Here is a 27,513-nt window from a genome sequence, read left to right on the forward strand (position 1 = left end):
GCAAAAGCTCGGTCGAGAAAAAAAAGTTTACTTCTTTTTCCCAAGTGATACCTGAGCCAATGCATCCTTAACATTAAGTGCTTTCCAGTCAGGTGCGTGTCCCCAAGGCTCGGCGCACTAAAGCCTCACGCCCTCGCTGTGACTGAAACGCGCCAAATCCAAACTGTCAAATTAAACATAAACAAACCAGCATCTTAAGGCTGTCTCATACTTTATTTGAAGTAACGATCTTCTTTCTCTCTCACACCAGTCAGGGCTCGACGCCCCGCAAATTCGGAGGGTGTGTCAGGGAAAAGTAACGCGAGGGCTTGACGCCCTTGACGCTCTGTTCGCTGGAACAGTACAAATGTGCACTGGTACGCTTCGGAGCTCCGAACGGTGACTAGAAAGCATTTATAGTAACAGTTCCTATTTAAAAGGCTCTAAACTTTAGAAACTATATATATATATATATATATATATATATATTGTTCATGACATGTGTGTTGCTTTTGTTCCCATGGAAACATGGCTACTTCATTTTATAGTATCACCTACAGAATAAAAGAAAGAAAAGTATCGGCAATCCCGAGTTCATGTCATGAATTTTGATATGGTGGACACACCAGTGTTTCTAAATATTTCAGAACTAGTGATCGATCACACATTTCAATATTAATATTTTGATTCTACATAATCAAACTGTTTCTAATTTTGAAACAATAAATGCAGATAATTAATGAACTAGAAAATTAGATGGTAAAAATTAATTTATTATAAATTTTTAAGCTAAAGAAAATCATTAACACAATACAACTCCTTGTACATTATAAAGTAAGAATTTCACTCGCTTTTTCTTCCAACAGATTCTCCATTGTATTGACATGTTTACACCATTCATTTAATTTATCGACCATTGTTGTGATCTGTTTTCTATCAAGAACTCGTGGTTGTACCCAAGTCATATTTACTGTATTTGCAACCTGAAATATAATTTGTTAAGAATATTATCTGTAAGTATCTAATGGTAACGCACCTGATCTATCGCACCCTTGACCAACTTTTGAGAGAGTGCCTTCATAACCAACAGCTCAATTTCATTCAGTGGCAATTTAGTTTCTTTCGAAATCTCTTCAAAAGTCAACTGACGATTGTGAGAAGGTCTTTTGAATGTCATCTGTTAATAGATTTTAATATGAGAGATTTGATACTTCGGATTCAGAAATGAAGAAAAAATTAATTACCTCCATCAAACACAATAGTGATATCTTTTGCCTCAAGAATAGTTCCTGTGCAGCCAAATCAGCAATGGTTGACCACTGAGGTTTCATTGCCTCAAATTTATTAATGTCCCCTGAATTGAAGGCAAAAAGTAACTCAACAATCCAAACATTTTCAGTGCCTTTCAATGAATCTAATATAGGATGAGCCAGGAGCTCACCCAAATTGTAAACACCTTCTCCAAGAAGAGCTGCTAATCCTAAGAAAAAGGCATGTTGATGTTTAATCTCAGTTGTTAAAGTGTCTAAATCAATACATCCTAAGTAGCGAAGAGCAGTCCTATAATATTGAGCATGATCTCCTTGAATCCTATAAAATTTCAAAATTATCATTTTAAATAATCATATTAATATCATTGCATACCTATAATACTGTGAAGCCAATAAATAGAACCTGCCATGAACTGGTGTAACGCCGTCGGCGTTATCTAGAGTGGCTTCTACTTCTTCTATTATTTTCTTTGTAGCTTCTAAATTGTTCAATTTTTCCAATTGAATCTGTCCAATCAGTACCTTACATAAATTTTGTGCATCTGGATTTATTTTGACTTTGGGCTCAGTTTTTTCTAAGAATGCAACTGCCTCCAGAGGATCCTTAATCTGTTCGATTGCAATAGCTATGATTTCTACCAAAGACAAGGGGTTTATCCTGAAAAACAATCATAAAATAAATAAACATAATATTGAGGTTATGTTTTAAATCATGACTTACTTGTTTTCGAAAGTGGAAATAAAATTGGAATACAACTGAATTAAGTTATTTCCTTGTTGAAGTTCCGGTTTTTTGATGAATCTCATCAATTTGAGAGTCAATTGATGCCATAATCTGAAAATAATTGTGTGAATAAAAAGTTGAACCAAAAAACCAAATGGTACTTTTTGTTATGTAGCTCTTCGATTTCAGCCCAGTCTGCTGCAATATCTTTCGGACTTTCTTTCTGTTTTTTCGAAAGAAAATCATTAACATTTGTAGATTGATGGACTGCTGCAGCCATTATTAATTTATATTTATGGAGTTACCGATCGACTAATATGAATACGAAATGACTGTTCACATAAATGTCATTTCTCGTTGGACATATATATATATACCATTAAAAAACATTCTTGTCATGATTTCAATTAGAAAAGAAAATGGGTGGAAAATTGAAAAATTAGGTTGATACTACTATTGTACAAAGATGAGATCTTCAATTTCAGACAATGCATACTACCTTATCCTTTTTTTTAAGAATTAATATACAATGTAAGAATTAATTGATAGATTTCTCGTCTAGTTTATTGTGATCTAACGATTCTAGTCTTTCTACATTGTAGTTTGAAACATTTTTAAATGATAGTATGGCTGTGGAGATTTATGATTTAATAATAACAACTTGCACTCGAAAAAATAAAAAGAAATACTTGTTGTAGTTCAACTATACTAATTATAATGTTCTATGGTTTCTCAATTGTTCAAATCACCAGACATTCAAATTCAAAAAAATTCGTTTGGAAAAAATATCGGCAAAAAAAAGCAGATAATGGATTATAATGCTTTGAGAAGTAAATGACGATCCAATTTTACTTGAAAATGGAAGTTGATAACGAAGCGAAATTGGATATTTCAATTAAAGAGGAGGAAATTACGATAGATCAAAAGGATTTGAGAGAATTGCAATTGTGAAAATATACTTTGAGGGAGTCAATTTCATTCTAAATTTTTCATTTCAGACCGGATGATTATACTTATCATGTTAAAACTATAAAATTAGAAGAAAAATCATCTGATCCAGATTATGTCATAAATGATCTTAACTCTACTTCATCATCAGAAGACGAGAAAGTTTCGAAATCCATAATGTATTTTTGTCAATATTGTACCTTCAAAACGAAATACGGAGGTAACTTAAAACAGCATCAAAATTCGCTACATCTGGGAAAAGTTGAACTCTGCCAGTTCTGTGGAAGAAAATATAAAGATCGTAGTAATTTAAACCGTCATATTCGAATAGAACATCTAAAATTCAAAAGATACATCCAAGCTGTACAGATGCATAACTGTATCTATTGTGATTTCACTACTAATAGGTTTGTTTTGATCCCAAATTGATAGTCGAGATATTTATTTATTTATTTTTAAACTATTTTTATTCAATCTATATAAAATCTGGGTGTAAAAAATTACTGAAGGTCCATTGAATCGTTTTAATGTATAATTATTGTGTGAATAATTTTTTTTTTAATATTCAGAGCCTCACTGCTTCATTGTCGATTTTCAAATTATGAACAATTTTGTCCTTTTCCAGGAAAGAAAACCTTCAGACTCACTTGAATTCATTGCACACCTTAGAGAACATATTTTCTTGCAAATTTTGCAGTTATGTAGGAACCCGTATAGACTCTTATCGTAGACACATGCAAGCCATCCACACTCCAAAGAAAAAACATTATGAATGTACCCGCTGCAGTTTCAAAACTTTGAGGAGAGATTTATTTGATTTGCATTTCAGTGAGGACCACAAAGAGATCAAGATTTTTCCATGCAAGTTTTGCCATTACAGAGCAACTTTTGCCTGTAATTTGAGAAGGCATATTCAAAGAAAACATTCTTGAAGATAGGTCAGTTGTTTTTCATATTGTTTATTGTTATTTGATTGAAGTAGTTTTTTTTATTGTTTTTTGTTATTATGCCAGAAAGATATATTTTATTTGTTATGTGGACTTTATTACTATATACAATCAATCTTTAAATTGTAGAGTACAAATTCATATATGCAATAAAAGTTTTATGTTGATCAATAATATAAGGGAGGTTCAAATGGAAAACACATAATGTTATCTGCATGATGAAGTTGATTATATTCCATATAATTGTCTGGTTCTGTATGTTTGATCCATGCTTCAACATTTTCCTCAGGAGTTTTATCTTGCCAAAACTGAAAACAATCATAATTATTCCAAAAAAAATCTATAGAAATAATCTTCCTGGAGAAAGAATATACAATAAAAGTTTGAGTAAACATTTAAGCATATTTCCTGAATGCAATTCAAGGCTCAACATGTCCATATATAGGCACCTTTATAGTTTGAGGTGGATTGGTGGAAAGTAATTTGTAGTTAATGGAATTTTTATAAGATACTCATAGATACTCTGGGATACTAATGCTGAGTGACTCTTGTGTTAATTTTGGGTGGAGAAAAAAACAATTTTTCCTACTTTTTGGTTTTTCACCTATAACTTGAAAACTATGTTAAGAGCATCAAATTTCAGGGAAAATCACTGATCACACGACTTTTCAAAATAATAGGTTTTGAACATGTTGAAGAATGTGAATTTTAGCGTATGAAAACAAATTTTTGGACATATAGATATATTAGATATGGAGATATACCACTAAGTGGTAAAGTTGATGGGAAAGTTTTTCCGGTTGACGCGTAGTTTTCAAGTTATAGACCAAAATCAGAAAAGAAGTCTGTAGCGACACTGTGCTTGCCCGAGAGATGGCGTCTTTGGCTGCGCATCTCTCTAAATCGGCGCCGTTCGGATATACCCCCACTACGTTACGACAGTTACCAATCACCAAAGATTAATCCCTAATCTTTGACCAATCACCATACCATTGTTTAAGGACAACAATGACCATACTTAAGATGCATAGATGAATCCCTGGTGTGTGTACTGATTCGATGTTGTTTCAGATTTTTTGAGATATTCCACCTGTTGATTTGCTGTTTTGTTTACAAGAGTTCTGTAAGATGGCGCAGTTCAAAATTGTTCGAATTCCCGCTGTCTTAGTTAAGATGCATAGAAAACCTGGTGTGTCTACTCTTACCCGTAAAACTTTCAAACGAAACGGGAGATTTTTCAGATTTATACCTATTTGATTTCGAGAGATCGTGACTGTTTCAGATGGCGCATACAGCGTTTATATTTGACATTTCTCGCGATTCTTGATTCTCGTGTCCTTTGGGTATAGATAATATTTTAAATTTTATGCTGGTAACAATCTTCTATACTCTGAATAGGCCAATAGCCGTCTGTCATTATATTCCATTCCTTTCATTAAAAATTCGATATGAACTGAATTGTTATTTATTGTGAAAGTTTGCAGTGTCTCAAATCATTACCTCATATTTACACGGCGCCAGACAGATAGCGGGAATTCGAACAATTCTAAAGAGCGCCACCTTACAGAACTCTGGTAAGCAGAACACCAAAGCAACAGGTGGAATATCTCAAAAAATCTGAAACAAAATCGAATCATTAAACATACTAGGGATTCTGTGCATCTTAATTTAACTCCACTATGGAGATGGAAGGTGAGTTTGGCAGAGGTCACTGAGTACCGAACTGATGATTCTATTAATGATCTCGGGATAAAATATTGCAATCCTCAAAGACGGGCGCAAATTCGAAATTGGTTGGAGAGCGCCTCGTCAAAATTCGAAAAAAAAAATTCCCCTTCCCTAGTTAGCATTAGACCCACGAGGTCGATAGCTTAGCATTGGCATCTCAGAGGAACCCTGAATATCCTATAAAAATGTCGATAACGAAATGGTATATTCTAAAATAAGTTGCAGAATGGGCTCCTATTCCAACACGAACGCGAAATTCGAAAACGAGCGACGAATGAGCGAGTTTTCGAAGGCAAGAGTGTTGGAATTGCCTTCTGCAACGAGTATTAGGCGATATTTTCTCTATTTCAGTCAAGCTTTGTGAAATATTGTCGAAATTCAATGAAAAATTCGGATTTTATATCCTAGTGACTTTTGTATTGTATCTTGACAGTTGGTGTGACTGTTACGAAAATTGGCAGATTTGAATCGTACGTTTCGAATTTTTACATAATTTAATTACGCATTAAATTCATGAATTATGTCTGACGAAATCGAGTTAACACCACCAGAATCAAGAGAAATTGCGAATAATGAATTATGTTGACAATTATGAACTTTTGTTGAAATTTGATAGGATTGAAAGGCAATAGAGACAACCACAAAACGAAAACGAAAAATATTACTGAAAACGATGCTGTAATGAGTTCATTACAGCACTGTTTTTAGAACTTTAATGAACTCATTACGATACTGAAATAGAGAAAAATATTTTCCAGCTTGACCTGCAGGTTTTTGACCTGATTCCAAGACAACTATAATCCAAAATACGGATATCATTTACCGTTTCCAAAAAATTAAGGAGCTTCTGTTGTAGTAAATTTTCCTGCTTCACAGCAAATTTTCTAGCCTTTCTCAAATTCCTCTGTACTTTACTTTCATTTTCGAAGATGACAGCCTGAAAAGCCTTAAGCATGTACATTCTGTAATGGAAAATATAATCTCTGAAAAATTTGAAGAAAATATATTAGGACCATAGGACCTTGACTTGATCAGCGGCACCACGTCCATGCGACTCTCCATGTACTTCCAGTATTCTGCCAGCTTGGCTTTAGTTTTGGACTGGCCATAGATATTCCTCTTGTTGATCATATGTACCAACTTCAGCAGCTCGTACTCAGCTTCATAGAGCATTTGCAGGCAGGAACTTATATGAATAGTCATCTCTATTAGATCCTTATTGGGCTTCACACTCAAAAGCTGATTGCTTACAATCTTCGCTCGCTCCCATTGGCCTGTACGGCAAAACCTGCCATGAAGGTGTATGTTGAAAAATCAGCTTACAAAATGAAAAAAACCGTGCAAATAACAGACTGAATGACAGGAAGAAGTGTACGTGCTTGTATAAGAAAAGGTGGAGGTTATTTCAACATAATTTATGAATATCTACATTTTCTACTGAAATTTTGAGTTTAATTGCAATAAGAAATATTTAATTCATTACTTTTCTTTCTTTGCTTCTTTCCCCTTTAAAATCGAAATTTGCCGAAACAAAACTAGTGCCTGTTTTCTAACGAAACCTTTTTTAGAAAATGAAGAAGGAATTTGGCAAGTTTTTTTAATTTTGTCATACATAAATTAAGGAATTCAAAAGTTTCAGGCAAATGTATATTAGAAATTTAATATTCTTTGCTTCATATACCGACTTTCAAATGATACTAATTCTTATTCAACATCTAATACAGCATATTTTTGCTGTTTTCATATTCTTTTCTTATGAAAATAATCAAAAATTCAAAAAACTTGGTCAACGTAGAAAAAAATTGACGAAGAATGAAGTAAGGTGAGAACCACATGAATTCAAATATCTTGGAAACTGTTGATTTTCGATTATCAATAACCCTATGTCCTACGTGAGCGACTAATGTTACTACACGAGCGACGCGAATTTTATGTACTACGCGAGTGATGCGAGCAGCGCGACTTTCAGTGTCCTACTTTGAAATCTACAAACACGACACGGCGAGACAAATAGATGGTTGGGGTTGGGATTGTGCATTGCGGAAGATCAGTCGCGCGCATTTCGCGCAGAAATATCAAATAATTCGATCGCGGACATCGCGCGAAATTCGCGTCAAACAGTTTTACGACCGATACGACTGCACGTAGGACAGCGCTATTATATTCCAAGGTTTGATAAATTCGCTTTGGTCGCGTTGCTCGCATCGCTCGCGATAGTTCGCTCACGCAGGACACAGCGTTAATATGGCTCAATCGACAGAAAATGATAATTACACCTCCTTCAAGGTTCACGTCTAATTTGGAAACACCCTGTATATAAGATGAATAGGGTCCATTTCATAGACCTAATGTCACAATTGATATTAGGTCTATGGTCCATTTATAGTATTAATCGAATCTATTTTAGTGACTCATCTTTGCTTGCCCGAAAGAATGCGCATCTTACAGGAAAATCGGAACCGCCTGAGATTTATTTTTCAGAAGGTGTCAAACTGTTTATACCCTCAGTGATCCCGGCATGAAAAATCGCGATTCTCAGAGAAAGGACGCATCTTCAAAATTGGCTGTGAACGCCTTGCCAAAGTGGTGAGCCTGACGTAAGGTGAAAAAGCCGGGACCACGTTACACAGAGCACTGTGGCGAGTCCCTCTACCCTGCTCAACATCATCATACCTGGCAGGGAAGTGTGTAAGTGTAGTGTAGTGTTTCTTTGCTTGCCCGAGAGATGGACTGCGTCTCTCTCAGAACATCATAACCGCCTGGGTTATGAACCGGAGCGTTCTACGACAGATTCATCATGCTTTTGGAGGTTGAGTATATTGTATATTGCAGGGATCATTGAGTGCCAAATTGATGATTCTATAAATGATCCCAGTATGAAATACTCCAATTCTCTTAGAGAGGGCACACCTTCAGAATTGTCTGAAAATATCTCACCTAACTATTATTCAAAACATTTTCCCATTTCCTTTGGGGTCTACCCTAACTATTACTCAAAACATTTTTCCATTTCCTTTGGGGTCCTGTTTTGGATAGAGGTCAATGGATAGATAATGAAGAAGAAGAAAAGAAAGAAAATCTTTTAACATAGAGTCTTGTCCTTGTCTCGCAGCGTCTTGGACTCGACGCTATGGGCAGGTTCTAGATTTGACATCGAATATTTCAAAATAGGCTTACTCTACGAGCAAAGTTAGAAGTGGAAATCTTTGAATTTTCTTTATTCTGTTGCCACATTCCATCTATCCTTTTGAGATTTGCCTTCAACTCCCTTCTATGTTTCTCGCATTGTTGTATTTACCTACTAATCCAAGACCTTTCTACCTATTTCGATAAAATATATATATATATATATATATATATATATATATATATATATATATATATATATATATATATATATATATATATATATATATATATATATATATATATATATATATATATATATATATATATTTATTGAGAATTTGGGAGGTTTCTTTGAGAAATAGTTGACCAAATTTAAATAATAGAATATTCGATTTATTAAGAAAGATTAAATCTGAATTGACAGATTCGGTAAGTTCATATAAAATAATATTTCTCTCGGAAACTTACCATGTTCTAAGCAACATCAAGAACCTCCTTTGCGGCAGACGGGAAGACAGTGCGAATTCTCCTCTGTAGAATTTATCGATATCCTTGATAGGAACATAATTGTAGCCAGTCTCTACGTGAAAAAGTAGGGCGCAAGCGTAAAATTCGGATTTTGCTGAAAGAAATTTGCTATGTTAAGTGACCTCCATGCCATGCATAGAGAGTAGGTACCTAAAGGTAAACAAAACGGTGAACGGTTAAATATACAAATTTGGTGTTAACTGTTCCAATTCGTCAAAAATTAGAGAGATTGTATACGATGATTAATCATATTCAGAGTCCTCTTAACAAATACATGAAAATTAAAAATTTCGACGGAAGTTGATGCGTTTTCTTCAAGTGACGATCCAAGATCTAATAATGCGTAGATTGGTCGTTCGTGCAGAGTAGAGCATTGTCTTCAAAAACAAATAGAGAAGGGTTGACCCCTTGTCATGTGACCTAAAAGGAAATGATGAAGAAATTTGGCTGTCAATCAATGCAATGTTCGTATTGATTGGTTCAACATGTAGAACAAATCAAAATTATAAGGTGTGTGAATAAGTCTTTCCCGTTTTTTTTCAAATTTTGAGACTTTATTGTGAAAAAATGGTTACAAATGAATTATTGAAAGTATTGGCCATCGCTAGCTACAACTTTTCCCCATCTTTCTGGCAACATACGAATCCAGTTGCGAAAAAATTCGACCGGTTTGGCCTCTATCCAGTCATCCACCCATTTTTTGGCTTCCTCGTAGGAATGGAAGTGCTGGTCAGCCAGGCCATGCGTCACCAATCTGAAGAGATGGTAATCAGACGGAGCAATGTCTGGACTATACGGCGGGTGGGGTAGGACTTCCCATTTGAGCGTTTCTAAGTATGTTTTCACCGGCTGTGCAACATGTGGGCGAGCATTGTCATGTTGCAAAATAACTTTGTCGTGCCTGTCGGAGTATTGTGGCCGTTTTTCTCGTAGTGCGCGGCTCAAACGCATCAATTGTCGTCGATAGACCTCGCCTGTGATCCTTTCATTCGGTTTCAGAAGCTCATAGTAAACCACACCTAGCTGGTCCCACCATTTACAGAGCATGAGCTTGGCGCCATGAATATTTGGCTTGGCCGTCGATGATGATGCATGGCCGGGTAGTCCCCATGATTTTCTTCGCTTCTGATTATCGTAACGGATCCACTTTTCATCGCCAGTCACGATACGATGCAGAAAACCCTTTATTTTATGTCGCTGAAGCAGCTGTTCGCAAGTGAAAAAACGCCGTTCGACGTCTCTCAGCTTCAGTTCGTACGGCACCCAATTTCCTTGCTTTTGGATCATTCCCATGGCTTTCAAACGCTTGGAAATGGTTGTTCGGTCAACTCCCAATGCTTCAGCAAGTTCTTCTTGCGTTTGACACGAATCTTCATCAAGCAAAGTCGCCAATTCTTGATCTTCAAAGATTTGCGGCCGCCCGGAACGCTCCTTGCCTTCCACGTCGAAATCGCCACTTTTGAAGCGTCGAAACCATCCGCGAACACTTGAATCATCGACACAACCTTCTCCATAAGCTTCCTGAAGCAACCGATGCGCCTCGGCAGCAGATTTCTTCAAATTGAACCAATAAAGTGAAACTTCCCGCAAATGACGTCGACTCGGCTCAAATTTCGACATTTTCACGATTTCAAAAATTTATGATGCGAAAAAATTTCAACTAATGTGTTAGTGTGGAATTGTTGACAGATGAATAAGCTTTGATTATGACATATGTAACCATTAAATACTCGCACAGTATTGGTGGCGCCATCTTTTACAAAAAACGGGAAAGACTTATTCACACACCTGATATATTGTGGCCTCCGTTAGTTGATACAAACATCATTTGTCTCATTCCTAAGTTTGGAACACTCTCCTTGCTTTTACTACTCAAACTTTTGTGTTTTCCGGAAGTTTGAGCCTACTCCACTCTTTGCGGTTTTTCCATATTTCAAGTTCATCCCCGGAAATCTTAAGATTTTTTTTTACGGTTTGCTTAAGTAATCCCCCTCTTTTCTAACGTATAATTGAGTGAAAGAATACATAATATTGGTTGCAATTTGAAAATCTGGAGTTTTGATGCATTGTTGTCCATAGTTCTGATCTTCTCATAAACACCGTATACATTTTTTGTCCAAACCGCAAACAGTCTAATAATAATACTTATTGGCATACAAAATGAAAAAGTGTTTTTCGCAAAAACCTTTGATGCAAATATATTTAAAAAAATGTGATACCTCGTCGCCACCATTTTAGTCATAAGATAAGAATATCATTATAACTCATGAACCGTTGACTTTTTATCCAAATTAGGTATATTGCTGAAACATGCTACTAATGTTGCAATAATATATACTTGGTATGCCATTCGAAATACGGAAACAATAGTCTGTTTCCGTTATAACCGGAAGTTGTAGGGGTCTGAAAATATTTTAGGGCGATAGATCATTGTCTCAAACTCTGACATGCAAATTTTCAGCACAAAATATAATTAGTTTCAGTCATAATGGTGAATCACCTTGTATATGTGCCCTGGTTAAACTTGACTTATTTTTCGTGTACTGATGACTAGATTATTTATTTCAAATATGAAGAAATTATACGAATTTATTAAAACCATAAAGTACTGATGATGCGATACTTTTTTGGAGAAGTGTATTACAGCTATTGCATCATGGTACCGCTTTTAGGAAATCATAAATGTACCTTGGGGATCGTCCGACTCCTCCATTTGGTAGCACATTTCCTGCATAATCGTTATACATTCTGGAAGATAAAGCTTGACAAGGAGCATCAACATGATCCTTGAGAATACCCTGATGGTAGACATGATGTCGTTCACAGCAATCGTCAACCTGGATAAAATGTACCCAATCTGTAAAGAATCATCGAACTCTGCCCTCGCCAGTCTGGTCTCAAAGATGATGTTGTAGAGCTTGATGATTGCCTTTAGTTCCGGAGGATCGATGCCAAATTTCTTCTTGTGACAGAAACGGAGGGCGTGCACTTCCAGAACTACGCCCCAAAACTTGTTCTTCTTATAGTTGGCGATCAGAATCATATTGCTGAAGGCAGAACATACCTGGAACAGATTCTTCCCAGCTTGAAGTGCTCTGGTCAGGCTCCACACAGCCGTTAATTCCGCTCTCTTCAAATTGTTCTGATACTGAGGGTGGAAGTTTACTCAGTGATCGTTCTGAAATGCTACTAGCTTGTTTACTCACTAGAAAAATGCCAAACATTTTGTTCAGACAGCAGGAAACACTGTCAACAACTTCGTTGTCTTCTTTGCTGAGGTTATGCCTCACAAAATTGTCTGGAAAGAGGTACATGCGTAGCTTCTGCTTTAGCTTCTTTAGCCACAGCCTTAAGTGAATCGTGATCTTGGTCATGGGGAAGGGATAACCTGCATACAGGTTTTTTCAATTCAGTTTTATGACAAATCTAGCAGGAAGTAGAAGCGCATTTCTTTCCGAGGTAACACTCCTATTGACATCAGAAATAATAATAATGCAGGAAGATTACCAAGTTTAGTCATCGATAGGTACAGGGTCTTCAGGGCCTCTTCCCGCTGATCTTGCGACAAGAGAATGGCTCCGTACCAGATATAAAGTTTACCCTCGTAGACCGGTATCCTCCAGTTTGGCTCTCCTATATTCTCCCCAGATGTCTGCAAAAAGTGGGAAATGGTGATAGTGAACTTCAATGGGTAGAAGGCTCACAGCTAAAAAGTGCAAGGCATTCCTCACGCAGTTAAGCCCTTCTGCAAAGTTCCTCTCTACCACGCAGACTTTTGCATACTCGATCATGGAATTAATCATGTCCAGCCATTGCCCTGCGCCCCTATAATGATACACTAATTGATTGTAGAAAAAAGCTAATATTAAATGGCAGTAGCATGTTTGGAAATCCGCTCTAGTAAATGGCTTCGTCAAGGAATAGTTGTCCTTGTATCGGAGTACCTTCAACGGGTTCAAGATTCCAAAGTACTGGGCGTCTGAAAAAAAACGTGCTTCAATGAAGGACAAGAGAAGAGTCAACTAAAATTTACAGAAAGAACGATCTTCACTCTCTTCCAGAGAGGGTGCCAATGCATGGCCGAGGGAAGTTCCCAGGGATGGTCCCATCCCCACCGACCTAAAACCGAAGGACCTGCCTAAGACGTTGCTCCGTTTGCCGTAGGACGAGATTGTGGTGGGTTCCGATCTTTCGGTGTAACCAGAATACATCGAACCGCCGTAGATACTGATGGAGTTGTCTGAAATGTCTTGAGAAGAGATCGATCTCTTAATGCCCTTAGAGTGCTTCGGTTTAATCCTATTCTGAAAAAAAAAAACAATGTAAAAGTTCATGTTCAGACTCATTTAAAGATTCACATCTTCAATCAGACAATATCCTTCCAGTTCGAAATAAGCGCCACCACAGGAAGTGCATTTTCTGGTCTCCTTTAGCAAGTACTTGACAGCTCTGGCATGAAACATCTTTTTCTGAGCGTCAGTTAGCAGGTTGTATGTCGTCAGACGGAATCTGGACGAGATGAAGCGTAGATAACCGCAAGAGGCGTACTTGGGAAAATCTTTTACATCATCTACAAAATAAAAGAAGATAAGGGAGCGCTCCATCACTGATCTACTTTGGACTCACCACACATGTAAATCCCTACGCAATAACACTTGATCTTGAGGTCTTTGCTGGGATCAACCATTTTGTCTCTGATCAGAAGGTAGTTTCCCCCCTCGCTGAAGTCCCCCTTGGCGCAACATAGCACCCTTTTCTCGAACAAGCTCTTTACCACTAAAACCACAACATTTCTATTAGAAATGAAGATTTATTTTCACCTATAGAAGTGTCAGCTGTTGTATTCAAACGCGAAATACTTGAAGATTCACCTGCATCAATTTTCCTTCTTTTGAGTATTTTTCCAGAGACGTGTGTTTACTAATAATAAGATATTGAGTTTTGAGATAATGCAACACACATCAAAAGTTGAACACGGAATAAAATAGAGAATATAATAGAAAAATTTCACGTCGTCCACCTCAAACTAAAAAACAAAATATACTAAACCTACTAACCTATCTTTGAGAGTGAAAATGTAAGTAACGGAATCTTAAGTGCCGACAAAAAGATTTTTTGCGACAAGGGGATAATAAGATATAATATGATATTATTTATGTATTTACTTTAGGGTCCTAGAAGATTGGAGAAATTTCTATCAGGGGTGCCGCCGGTTCAATTCGAGTAGTTCGGATTTTTTACTTCAGAATCTCATTAATTTTTACGCGATTGGTTTTCGTCAATTTGACATTTATAGCCCGTATGTAAATAATGATTGTGCCGATGACAGTTGGATCATATCAAGTCCTTTGATATAACCGCTGGTTAATTTGTGTACGATTAAATCATTGAGCGTTTTGACTTATAACGGATATTCATCCTGGAGGATATATCCCTTTGGGTACGCCACTGTTCCTACCTTCGGCGATCTCCCTGGTAGTTGAATCACTTTGCATCACGTAAATGAGTAAACTCCTAGTGAAGCTGTCACCCAGAACCGAGCTGATTTTCAGCAGTAGCTGCTCCTGATAGGTCAAAGAATCGAACGTCATTATCAGGTGCCCCTCCTTGGAGAGCTCGGCGTCAATATGTAAATAATTACACGTTGGGTTCGTGAAGCAGACTTGCAGGGTGGAATTCTCAGTGAAGCTCTGGTGAATCTTCTCCCTCACTGTTATCTCCAAGGATTCATCCTTTAATTAGAATAGGAAATTGTTAAAAATTTGAAGAATTTCAATTACCCGATTTTTTAGTTCAATTTCAAATGATAAACATGTTCTACCACATCCCTTCTTATATTTTTCCCCTGTAGATTCAGTAGTACAAACCCTGCATGTGCCAATGTAGATACTCCATCTATCGATGATTTTGTCAGTCTGCGTAGTTTTAACCTCCATAACCTCATTCCATTTATTTATGTGATCTTGTGACATCCTATGGTATTGATAATTTCAGAGAATAATAATAGTTCAATACTCAAGAATTAGGTACCTGTCTAAGTAAAATTTTTAAAATATCTAGCTTATGATGGATTAGCGAAAGGTAATTTCCAACTTCTTGATTAAGATATAAAATATCTAAATATTTTTGATTTTCGATTTTCTCTGAATCAATCTATTTATTATATAAATTTGGATTGAAACATATTTCATGAATCACTCAATATTATCCTGAATTGAATAAAAAGAGTAAAAAAATTTGGACTTCCAATTACCTCCGTAACATATAAAGAGGTGGAGCGACCAGTCCGTACTCGTGTACTGTACTAAAATCGGCATTTCTGATGAATATGTTGTGGGACTGTAGCAAACTGATTAAGACTGTCTCCATCCATCCGCAGTTGCCATTACTTTTGCTTTGAATTAAGCTTAAATTCGAAAACGTGGTCAAGAGTGGATTTAGGTTACGTTATGTTACTTACTTCTCTAGATCAGCAGATATAGCAGAAACATTCAAAATCTGACAGGCTAGGCCTGCGTGGTATAACTTGGGTATGTTGGTTATTTGCAGTACATGGACATTTTTGTGAGCCATCACTCTTTTAAACTGGTGGCTTGGTACATGGAAGGCGTCCAGGGTCTGAATGAAAAAGATATACCTACATGCAATCATGGCCGGATATATCTTCCATGACAGCTGATCTATGAACTTGGATTTATCCACCGCCACTATCCACACAGACGGTAAGCACTACAAGCATAAACATCAGATGAAAAATGAAAAAAGTCAAGAGAAAAGAAACTAACAGAATAACACAAATTCTTCACCATCTTTCCTGTTGATATCTCCTTATCCTTTTCCGACATGCTGGAGAATTCTTCTGATATTGGGAAGTTCACATTTAGAATATTATTCAGGCAACTTAAGTGTTCTTCGTGGTAAGAACCCAGCAAAGTAAACAGTTTTTTTTGTACCTCTTCCATTGGCGTGAGGTCAGTGAAACCCAGCATGGAGTATAGAATATTTCTCACTGCACCATAGTCCACCTACAACACCAGCTATTTACTAATTCAAAGAATTTCATGAATATTTTTCCATCAATTATCTTCCAAATATGAAAAACTAGTAAATAATTAATTAATCGATTATATTTCACCTTAGCGTCGTTCTCATCGAGCAGAAGCCTTGTCACTGGTATTGATGGATCTGTTCGGAACAAAAACTCTTCTAGGAGTCTTGTCTTGCCCTGTCTAGGCCAACCCTTTATTATTATCATCCTGTTGTAGTTAGGCAGCTTATCTGTAATGTTCCTCGCGTTCTCTATGAAAATCTTCATATTTTCGAGGTAAAGCTTGACCTCCTCATCCCTTCCTAGGATAGGGTAGAAGTTCACGGCAACGCTTGCCTGTTCAGCGCTGGAACACCCTCATTCAACTTTTTATTATTTATTTCTATTAGAGTGCTATTTCTGATGATATTGTGATGAAGGCTTTTATTTTATTAACGGTGCCTCATACAAGAAAACATGAGAATTTTTTTTGTCACAAATTGAATGAGCAATTCAAAAATGATTTTTATTTTGAAATATTCCAGTGGCGTACCATTTTTCTTTTGAAAGATTAAGAGCAATAAATAAACTCCAACACCCCTTATCTCGGAATATGAAGCACAAACATTGAATTATTTTTTCATGTGTAATCACGCCCTGAAGTTTGTCGCACATATTCACTATTGTTCATAACAGAGAAATTGTGAAACTACATTTTTGAATGACAAAATGCTTCTCAACGAAAATTTTTGAATCCACAATTTTCAATCCAAAAGCAAAGATGATTTAACTCACGTTTTAGTATCTAACTCGAGAAACTCGTATATTGGTCCTGGATTACTTATGCCCTTGAGCGGTTTGTACACTTGCAGCAGGAAATACTTCGCCTCCATCTTGCTATGTTGGAAGGTGGAGCTGTCGCAAGCCACTCTATCTGGGTAATTGACCATGATCCTGGCTGCCTTGTTTACCATTAGACTCATGACTGTGTACTCTCTCCTAAGAGTGTGTCCCACGATACCACAATAGGTTTTACCTAGAGAGAAAACAGCTTCTTACTGATAACTATAACACAAATGACTTAATAATATGGAGAAAACAAAGAATTGAATTTTAAATATTGTGAAAGTGCCAAAACAAAAATACATTAACACCTATTTAAAACATATGAGTAATATTTGAACAACACCATATTTTGAAAATAATGGAGAGCAGACCATATTTCCAATATACAGGGTTAGAATTATTTAGAGGGACACTACAAGGATATAGAAAACCGTTAGAAATACAGGGTGGCTCAAATTACAAAAAAAATTGCGTTATTTGAGGATGTGTGTTGGTGTAAACAGATTCAAAACATCTCCTATGGTTCCCGAGATATTTCGAAAAAACTGAAAATCGAGATTTTCTTTTTTCTCATTTGTTTTTGGAAATAACTTCACGAAATTCGGTTTATAACCATTATCCAATATAGAGATTCCAATTGTGTCGTTAGATTGTTTCTGTTTTCTATTGTTTCAGAGACACGATAGCCATTTTTTTTCTTATGGACGCTATATTGGTTTTCCTTATGAGGTGAAAAAAATTACGATTTCAACAATGTATAACACAAAAACACAAAATTTCGAATCTTGCTACGCAAATTTAAATTTGCTTTTTTATTTAAGTGGTAGACTAGTGCCAGAATTGTCAAATAACTTTGTTGACAGTTGTTATGTGAAACCATCACACTCAGTTTTTTAAATTATGTACAACAATTTCTACAAATATTGCCAGTTGTACTCTATGTAGAGTGTTAAGGTATGAGCATGATTATGTAATTAATAGGACATTACTTATCAAACATGATTCAGGTTTTTACAAAACTCATGTGATGATTTCACATAACAACTAAACAAAGTAATAAGTTATATTTGACAATTCTGGAACCAGCCTTCTACTTAAACAAAAAAACGGAAGGAAATTTGCGTAGCTAGACTGGATATTTTTGTAGAGTGTGATATACATTGTTGAATTCGTAATTTTTTTTCTTCACCACCCCATAAGGAGAACCAATAATAATAAAATAATAAATGATAATATTTATTTATTCACCATATGAACATACAGGAAACGTCAATTCTAATACCAAATAAATATAAGTGTAAATGACAAATTGAACATTGACATATTTCACAAACATCGGCATAAATTTTATTTAAAAAAATATTTCTCTCAAAAAGTTCAGTCACCTCATACACTGCTATCCTTAGCAGCGCTTTCTTTACTTCTGCACTAAATCGTCTATCATCCAGGGATTTTATAAGATCTGGAACGATATTGTAGAATATAGGACCCCAGTGATCAACAAATTTCTGAGCATATGTCAGGTGATTGAAAGGCGTCTCCAAGACCTCCCTGTTCCGTGTGTTGTAGAAGTGCCTGTCCGAATTCTTGGGAAACAGGTGGACGTTTCCATGGACATATTTGAGATAAGACAGAATATACATGCTAGGTACAGTTAAAATCTCCTTTTCTATGAAAGTTTGTCTGCATCCATCTCTAGGGCCAAGGTCATATAGGGCTCTTATTGCTCTTTTTTGAAGGCTAAATAATTGTGAGTTCTCGCAAGTAGTCAAAATGTCGGCTCACAAGACATTTATAATCAAGAGAAAATTGGCCAAAAATACCCTCAACGCTTCAGATGACGCTCCCCAGAAGAGGATACTCTGGTAAACCACCGAATAAAAATTCGAGAAATGTGCCTGACGAGCCACGCCAATGGAAGCACAAATTTTCATTCTTCTTACTGAAAACACTACAACAGATAGTCTTGATGTCAGTGCATCAGTATTAGTTTTCCAACCTAGCTTACTCTCCATATGGACCCCGAGAAACTTAATGGGTTGTGCTGCAGGTACCGAATGTGAAAGCAACAGGTGTTGAGTTTTGCTCTCATTTACTTTCAATTTATTAGCTTGAAACCAATCTATAATGTCCTCCAGCACCTGTCTCACACATTCTCGGATATCACAGATACTTCCCCCTCTCACCACTATTGAAGTATCATCAGCATAAATAGTGCCTCCATATGTATCTATACCACACATCAAGTCGTTGATATACAACAAAAACAAGATCGGACCAAGCACTGAACCCTGCGGGACGCCTCGCCTGTAAACCCTCGATTCTGATCTGCGTTCCAGCCAAGTGACTACCTGCTCCCTATCAGACAAGTAAAAGGCAACCAGTTGATGAGCCACTCCTCTCACTCCATAATTGTGCAATTTGTCGAGTAACACACCATGATCGACAGAGTCAAAGCCCTTTGTCAAGTCAAGACATACCAACTCCATCATATCACAGTCATCCCAAGCTGATGTTGTAAGCTTTATAACCTCCCAAATAGCAGACACAACAGATCTACCCTTCCTGTAACCATGTTGATGCTGGGAAAATAACCTGTTCTTTTCAAAGAAATCCACCAACCTCTTCTTCATGACTACCTCCATGACCTTCGACAATACCGGCAATATTGATATTGGCCTATAGTTCTCATGCTTATTTGTATCTCCGTTTTTAAATATAGGAACAACTCGCGCTCTCTTCAAGTCTTTGGGAAATACCCCCTCTTCCAAACATCTGTTTATAACTTGAGCCAGGGGAAGTTTAATTTCCTGCTTTACCTCTTTCAGGAGTTTGGTTGAGATGTCATCTATATTCTATATCAACTCAATTTCTTCAGGCCAGGTGGGATGAAAGAAACATGAATTTTTTTTATTTATTTTTGCCTTCCCCATATATTCCTGTGTTGTTTTATTTTTCGGCAATATTTCATTGGCAATTGTTTCTCCTAATTTACAAAAATATACTATGAAGTCTTCTGCACTAAGTGTTGTTTCAGGCGTTTTGCTCTTCTTCTCTCTGTTGCTTTCTTTTCTGTTAACGGGTCATGTCGCTTTTTGTTTGTTGTCGGAATTTTCAATATGTAGGGTATTTCTTTCTTTGTTAACTCTCGATATTTCTTCATGCTAGCGGTACTTGTGAACCGTATAGATCTGATAGTCCTTCTCATCCTTGGTTGTTACCGCTCGTACTGCCAGTGCATCTAAATGATTTTTCATTTTACCCAGTTCTTCTGTGAAATGAAAGAATTCCGCTCTTTTCGACGTATATTCAGTTGGAAAACACAGATCAAATTCCCCAAAAAAACCGCAACCATCCGTCTCCGAAGACGCAACCGAAAAGCTCCGCAGACGCAGCCGAAAGGCTCAGCAAACGCAGCCGAAAGGCTCTGCTCATTCAGCCGACAGGCTCCACAAATGCAGCCGAAAGGCTCTGCTCATGCAGCCAACAGGCTCTGCTCATGCAGCCGAAAGGCTCCACAAACGCAGCCGAAAGGCTCTGCTCATGCAGCCGAAAGGCTCTGCTGACGCAACCGAAAGGCTCCACAAACGCAGCCGGAAGGCTCCACAAACGCAGCCGAAAGGCTCCACAAACGCAGCCGAAAGGCTCCACAAACGTAGCCGAAAGGCTCCCCAAACGCAACTCAAAGGCCCTGCAAACGCAGCCAAAAAACTTTTTTTTACTGAGGCAGTCGATCGGCTGTTCAGCTGAATACCTGTACCACTCTCTCAGGGTTAGCTGAGAAGGACTATTTAGTCTTGAACATTTCAGACTTTCTAATTTAACTCTCTATTCTCCAGATGGCACTGCCAACCCACTTTATCAAAAGTGTCTATGTTAGAATGGGCCTTCTGCAGGGCCCTGATTATGAGTCCCCTATTTGTTTCCAATCGAATAAGAGGTTCGGCCGCCCAATCCGAAATCTTCAATCAGGCGGTTAGAGATATGAAACCTTTGCTTATATCCAGGCAAGAAGCTTCAGATCAGTTGGGTGAGAAGTCAGAAACTGGTTCAGAAGAAGAAATTTCTGAAGACTCCCATGGTAAACGTCGAAGATATTCTTCAAAGGAGCAAGTTGTGAAGAGACCAAGGCTTGATCGAGTCACCCTTCTTGAAAATAAGGTGGATACAATGTTTGCTTCAATCTGGCTCGCCTGGATGATTTAGCAAAAATTCAATCTACAGGGGTCGAGTCATCAGCCGAAGAGGAAGATGAGTTACTTTATAATTCTGATCAGGAGAGCTCCCAAACTTGGCAAGCGACAGATATTGGTTTCACAGATAACCTAGGTCTAGATTTTTTACCCGATGTAAAGGAAGCTGCTCCGGACATTCCGGAGCCCAGTCCAATCATAAAGGCAGAGGGTATTGCCTGCCACCGTTTTGGTGCAGAATCGTGGAACAAAATTAGATATAAAGAAGTTCAGAAACGCTTGCAGGCAGCGCCAGTTTTTGGGGCTCTCAAAGTTAATTCACAGTTGGGAAGTTTAGCGACTAGGTCTTTCGCCTCAGACCTACTAGTAACATTTGATGTTACATTAGGCACTATCTGCCATGGCCTTTTAAACCAAAGAAAAGCACTAGCTATAATATATTATAAAAGAAATATATTATTATAAAAAAAGCTGAGGCTTTGAAAGGCCTTACCGCTAAGAACCCTGATATTGTCGACGACCTAAAGTCGGTTCTAATTGATACCAATTCTAACTTTAAGAACTATTCAGATGATCTTTCACAATTTGTATGTGCTCATAGAGCAGAAAGCAATAAAAGGGTATTACATCCCCTTTGTAAAGAAACCTCCTTCTGTTCCGTTGACAGATGCTCTTATAAAAAAAATCCACAAAAGGTTTAGAAACTATGTCAAAAGAAATCGATACGATAATAAATAAACAGGTGGTGGAACCATCGGTGGCAAAGACCGGATTCTTATCTCAACTATTTTTAGTCCCGAAACAAGACGGAAAGATGAGGCATATTTTCAATCTTCAGCGTCTCAATGGGTATTTAAATCCCAAGAGTTTTCGTCTGGTGAATCAAAACAAGGGTTTCTTCAAGAAGGCGACTATGTAGGGAAATTAACAATATCACAAGCATACTTCCACATTCCAGTAAAGGAAGAGCATCGCAGGTACCTCTCCTTTGCTTACAAAAGGAGTGTGTTTCAAATGACATGCTTACCATTCGGTCTATCCAGTGCTCCTCTGATTTTATCTCGAATAAGCAATTGGTTAGCGAGTATCCTTCGTGCAAAGTGTATTCGGGTAATCGTTTATCTGGACGATTTTCTTTTTGCACACCAAGATTCAACAACACTAATGAGACAGTTGGAATACGCAGTAGATCTTTTTCAGAGCCTAGGCTGGAAAGTAAACCTAGAAGAGTCCAATTTGGAGGCACTGAAATCAGTGGAGTTTTTTGGGTATAATTTGGGACACCGAACAAAACAGAAAGACCTTACCCTCCAAGAAGACTCAACAAATTCGAGAGAGCTTACACCAGTTGGTGAGCAAGGGTACTTGGAGCTGGGAGTCGGGAAAATCCTTGATAGGCAGGTTAGGTTTTGCGTCTCTGGTTACCCCTATGGGACATCTCTTTACGAGAAGGCTTCAACGGGCAAACGGTTGCCAGAGATCCGACCGAGAAAGAAATTTCCGTGTCCCAAGGAGGCTCTAGCCGATTGTCGATGGTGGTTACAGAACCTTTCCACTCCCGAAAGGATTTTCATTCCCGAGCCGACAATGTTTTTGTCAACAGACATGGGTTAGGGCTTTCAAATGAGCGAAACGCAGATGTCGGGGACGTGGACACAGACTCAGAAAGCCTGGAATATCAACAGGAAGGAATTGTTCACCGTGCTTATAGCCGTGAAGAAATTGAAGAAATTATTGGTGGAAAAATCCCTGATGATACAGTCAGACAACAGAACTGTTGTGGCCTACTTGAGAAATCAAGGGGGGACGAAATCAAAGGCTCTTTTGGAACTAACGAGAGAGATACTTTCGATAACACAAGAATTTCGGATATCCATATTTTCCTACTACCTTCCCGGATATTGCAACACAATGGCAGATTGCCTGTTAAGGGGTCTGATTCTTCCCGATTGGCATATAAAAGCGGAGGTGACATCGATGATTTTTTCTAAATGGGGAATCCCTCAAATAGATTTGTTTGCGATCGAGAGTAGTTCCAGAATATGTAACAATACATACGAGAGACACGCGAGCAGTGTTCATAAACGCGTTCAGCAGACCCTGGGTGTTCAGGCTCGCCTGGATATTCCCACCACCTCCTCTAATTCCCAGAGTTCTGCAAAATTTGAACAAATCCCAAGGAACTTTCATTCTAGTAGTCCCACGTTGGGAGAAGGTATTCTGGAGGGCAGACCTCAAACAGAGCTCTAGAAGCTCCAATAATTATAAGGAATTTGTCCCACGCTCTTATCGATCTTTCAACCGATCTTCCTCCGCCCTGATCAGAGGACCTTCGTTTGGAAGGTACGGGGTTGACTCCGTTAATGTCAGGTCTATCACCAGATGCTTGGAGAAATTCAACCATACGAACCTATCACTCGGCCTGGAAACAATGGAGGTCTTGGTGCGAAAGGTCGGGTGTGAGATCCAATGGACCAAGCGCATCAGATATTTGTGCATATCTGTCTTTTTTGTTCAGAGTTAAAAAATTAGCTCTGTCGACGATCCTGGTCCATAAGTCTGTGGTGATAACTCTCTCTTCACCCGAGGACGCGGAACGACTGTCAGGGCATCCATTGATTAAAACGATGTTGAAAGCCATAGGCCTCAAGACCTCGGCATGTCTTACGCCCAAGTCAACCATTTGGAATATCCTAGATCTAGTAAACTGATTGAAGTCACATCCCTCGGATCAGAATAGTTTTTTTCATGATCATGATCTTACACTCATCAGCCTGGATAAAGATCACTGCCAGCTTTCGAATTCTACGATCACATTCTGGCCTATGTTTGGGTCTAAAACGGATCGAACCAAGTATCGCCAATCCGGTTGGGAGCTAAGAAGTTCGGCAGATGAACTCTTATACATGGTCAAATGGGTTAATCTCCTAATTAAAGTGTCTGAGCAGAGAAGGAGGGCTAAGAATAGTTATTTATAATACAAGTGCAGAAGGCATTGATATTCTTCCACGAGTTCAAAATTCAAAAACGAGCCACGAAGTGGCGAGTTTTGGAATGAACGAGTGGTAGAATGAGCCTTCTGTACGAGTATTATACATTATTTTCTCTAATTCATTGCATTTTCATTGAAATTAATGAAATATTTCCATAAATGTAATTTAGTGATTTTTGCATTGAAAAATGTTGGTTGGCAGAACTGATTTCTTTAAGGCAAATTGATGAATTGACAGATAAAGCCGTGGCGGAAAGTTCGGAGTACCAACATAGAATATTAAAATATAACCATGAAAACTGTGCGTTTCTGACATATTCTCGCACGATTTTGTTCTACAAGATGTGGAAGAATGAACGGAATAACCACAGAATTAGAGAAAAATCTTTTCCCTCTTTTTATCACAACCAGAGGGGAAGTTAGAGAAGCAACAAGGACAATAATAGCAGGATGGCTCAAAGAACCTTTTAAGTATTTGAGAATTTAAATGGGTCCCGGGTCTATCCGTTCCGCAGTAGCATCTTTTTATTTTCAAAATAATGTTTCAATATACTCCATCTTGGAGAAGGGTAATTGGCGAGGTTCAAATAACTTTTTCAAGCACTATTGCAAGAATGTTGAAAGACCAAGCGAATTTAAAAGACTTAATTTACGAAGTTCCTTCAATTCAGTATGATCCATCAAACTCGATGCTGTGATTTCTCATGTGATATCATTGGACAGATTTCTTGTTCATTGAATAAAATGTTTTTCTTTCAAAAGGGCAAGAAAACGGATATTTTAGGTCTTGCCGAGGCTTGACCTGAGTAATGCCTTGCCGTCATTTTAAGAGAAGGTACTGAAGAAACGCGGGCACTGTGGACAACAGCGCCACTCCTAGCCGGCAAAGGAGAAATGGTAAGGAGGGGAGAGTTCTCCTCTCTGGCGTAGCTTCCGCGCGTAAGAGGGGTAAGTATAGTCAGATGTTCATGAAAGAAATCAGCGGGGTAATCTCCGAAAGGTCAAGCCTCGGCAAGACCTAAAATATCCGTTTTCTTGCGCTTCGGGGAGGAAAACGGTTGTATTATCAATTTTACGAAAGAGTAAAAAAGACATCATCCAAAAAAACTCAATTTTCTTGAATTTTTTATACTTCAGTTATTTTTTTTTCTTCTTACCAGTGGTACAGGCTATGGAGGCAGTCTTCACAGACTTGTGATTGTTAAGGAATTCAAAAGTAACTGAGGCGCATTTGAGAGCATATTGGCACTCCAGGTCATGCTTGAAACCTCTCAATCCGAATATTATGACAAACATTATATCCTTATCAAACAAGCATACTTTGTTCACGCATCCTTTATACATTTCAACGTTTCTGAAAAAACAAACCAATGTACCCCTTAGGACACCACCTTCTTATACTCACTTGCATATCTCAATGTAGCATTCGTTAACAAGGTTCGCCAACTGGTCATAAGTACACCTTTTTGAAGACAAGTTTATGAACATGATAACTGTCCTCCTCATTTCTGTGAGATACTCAATTGGCTCATTTCGATCAATGCAGCTCATAACAGGAGGCAGAATGAATTTTCTTAAGCTCTCTCTGCTGGCCTGGACCTGGTGCATCACAGGTCTCACTGTAAAAGAACAGAATTTATTGGAGAGTTTATAATTACCAGTACTAATCAATTACATGAAAATTCCACATTTTTTTTCTGAATAAACATTTCTTCTGATTCCATTTTGCCCAGTTGCAGATCCTCGGAAAAGTCTTCCTCCAACTGATCTGCAAAAAATTAACAATATAGTATAAAGTGTAACCATGACATAATCATAACATACGAGAAGTTATAGAATATTTGGTATCACCCTTTATATGTCTCCAGCCTGGCCCCACGCCTAAAACCTACAACAGAATTTATGATATGAATATTTTTTCTATCATTTCTATTCCTGCCTTCCTGAAAGCTCCTTCAAGTTCAATAGATAGGTAATCAGTACTATTGACATGGTACCAAGCAGAGGGAGCCACTATTATTTCTCCAGGAGATGTGCGGTGCTCAGCATCTTTAACATCTGCAACAGGTTTCCCAATCACAATATAATGGCTGTATTTCTCATTTCCAATCAAGGTAAATAATACAGGTCCAGCTGATATAGCTAATTTTACTGTAAATTTATAGAATGAATATGCCAATAAAATCTTCAAAGTCTCAACAATATTCAAACCTCTTAAGTACGTTCCGACGTCTGTTCTGAAAGAACCATAGTTTTTTTGGATAACTACAGCGCAGTCCAATGCTTGATGGACATAGTCTCTCATGATCTGTTGTTCGTCTTTACATTTCCAAAGAGCCAAGAAGGCGTCTCCTGAAAATTTAAAAATATCGCCGCCAAAAGACATTATTTCTTGTACTAAGGCACCAATATATCCATTAAGAACTAAAGTTAGACGTGAAGGACCACCTTTGCCGGCTTGGTTGTACTTTTCAGTCAATTCAGTGAACCCTTCAAAATAAAATATTTCAAATATTTTGTTTGAAATTCGAAATATATTCCACCTGAAACGTCCCCCAGAAGCAAACAAGCGTTGTAATGCTTATGTGAATAGTCATTAACATCTTGAAGAACCTCATCAGGCATAAGAGAAGCTAGTATTTTTGTCTTAGTCTCCCAGAATAAGTTGGAATCTAAACTTTTTCTTCTATCTTCATATATAGTAGCCCTAGCTCTCAATTCCTCTACTCTCTTATTCTCATGTCTCTGTCTTATAGCCCATATAAAATCCTCAACATTTGCTGCATAAATTTAAATCAATTGCTTGAAATAAACAATTTGCAATGACAACTTACCTTTAGAAGTAAACATTTATTAGAAATAACCAATGTATATTATTTGATAGATTCAATCAGTGACAATATAGTATTGTAATAAATTATGACAATTACATTGGGATCAGCATAATTTACTAGATTCATAAAAAATATTCAGAAATAAAGTATACCGGGGAAATCTAGAGAAAAATGCCTGGAAACAATAGTTATTACTGGACCTTATGTTTTGTTTTTGTTGCTATGGACAAAAACTATTATAAATTTTGAATTCACACGACTTGCGCTTTTCTTCAAATCCTTATCATTGAATAGTTCCATAGACAAAGTGTTTCTCATAGACTCAACATCTACTTATCTATGAGACTCAATTGATATAGACCTAATA

General features: G+C 37.5%; 3 protein-coding genes across 4 annotated transcripts; 1 reads left to right on the forward strand and 2 right to left on the reverse strand.

Moving 5' to 3' along the window:
* Window positions 1-731: 731 nt before the first annotated feature.
* Window positions 732-2,327, reverse strand: LOC123675722 (26S proteasome non-ATPase regulatory subunit 13). Its single transcript, XM_045611200.1, has 6 exons — window positions 2,136-2,327; window positions 1,972-2,085; window positions 1,624-1,908; window positions 1,224-1,569; window positions 1,016-1,156; window positions 732-962 (listed from the first exon to the last, which is right to left on the reverse strand). The coding sequence occupies exons 1-6, from the start codon at window positions 2,252-2,254 to the stop codon at window positions 807-809; spliced, it is 1,161 nt and encodes a 386-aa protein (XP_045467156.1). The 5' UTR covers window positions 2,255-2,327; the 3' UTR covers window positions 732-806.
* Window positions 2,328-2,714: 387 nt separating this feature from the next.
* Window positions 2,715-4,117, forward strand: LOC123675723 (zinc finger Y-chromosomal protein-like). Its single transcript, XM_045611201.1, has 3 exons — window positions 2,715-2,921; window positions 2,973-3,329; window positions 3,548-4,117. Exons 1-3 carry the CDS (start codon window positions 2,809-2,811, stop codon window positions 3,852-3,854), a joined length of 777 nt encoding a protein of 258 aa, XP_045467157.1. The 5' UTR covers window positions 2,715-2,808; the 3' UTR covers window positions 3,855-4,117.
* On the reverse strand, window positions 3,613-27,414 carry LOC123675720 (adenylate cyclase type 10-like). 2 transcript variants are annotated; one of them, XM_045611196.1, is made up of 26 exons: window positions 27,147-27,414; window positions 26,856-27,092; window positions 26,524-26,802; window positions 26,252-26,463; window positions 26,137-26,200; window positions 25,988-26,080; window positions 25,718-25,931; window positions 25,470-25,666; window positions 17,077-17,317; window positions 16,390-16,648; window positions 16,061-16,279; window positions 15,715-15,983; window positions 15,508-15,660; window positions 15,122-15,227; window positions 14,713-14,986; window positions 13,881-14,030; window positions 13,613-13,824; window positions 13,288-13,558; window positions 12,959-13,233; window positions 12,762-12,906; window positions 12,461-12,642; window positions 11,943-12,402; window positions 9,195-9,348; window positions 6,619-6,885; window positions 6,421-6,559; window positions 3,613-4,177 (listed from the first exon to the last, which is right to left on the reverse strand). In XM_045611196.1, exons 1-26 carry the CDS (start codon window positions 27,160-27,162, stop codon window positions 4,037-4,039), a joined length of 5,229 nt encoding a protein of 1,742 aa, XP_045467152.1. In that variant the 5' UTR covers window positions 27,163-27,414; the 3' UTR covers window positions 3,613-4,036. The 2 variants fall into 2 exon arrangements, with proteins under 2 accessions (XP_045467152.1, XP_045467150.1); XM_045611194.1 differs by having other exon boundaries at window positions 16,040-16,279.
* Window positions 27,415-27,513: the final 99 nt, after the last annotated feature.

The sequence above is a fragment of the Harmonia axyridis genome, chromosome 3 (assembly GCF_914767665.1).
Source record: "Harmonia axyridis chromosome 3, icHarAxyr1.1, whole genome shotgun sequence".
Taxonomy (NCBI): Eukaryota; Metazoa; Arthropoda; class Insecta; order Coleoptera; family Coccinellidae; genus Harmonia; species Harmonia axyridis.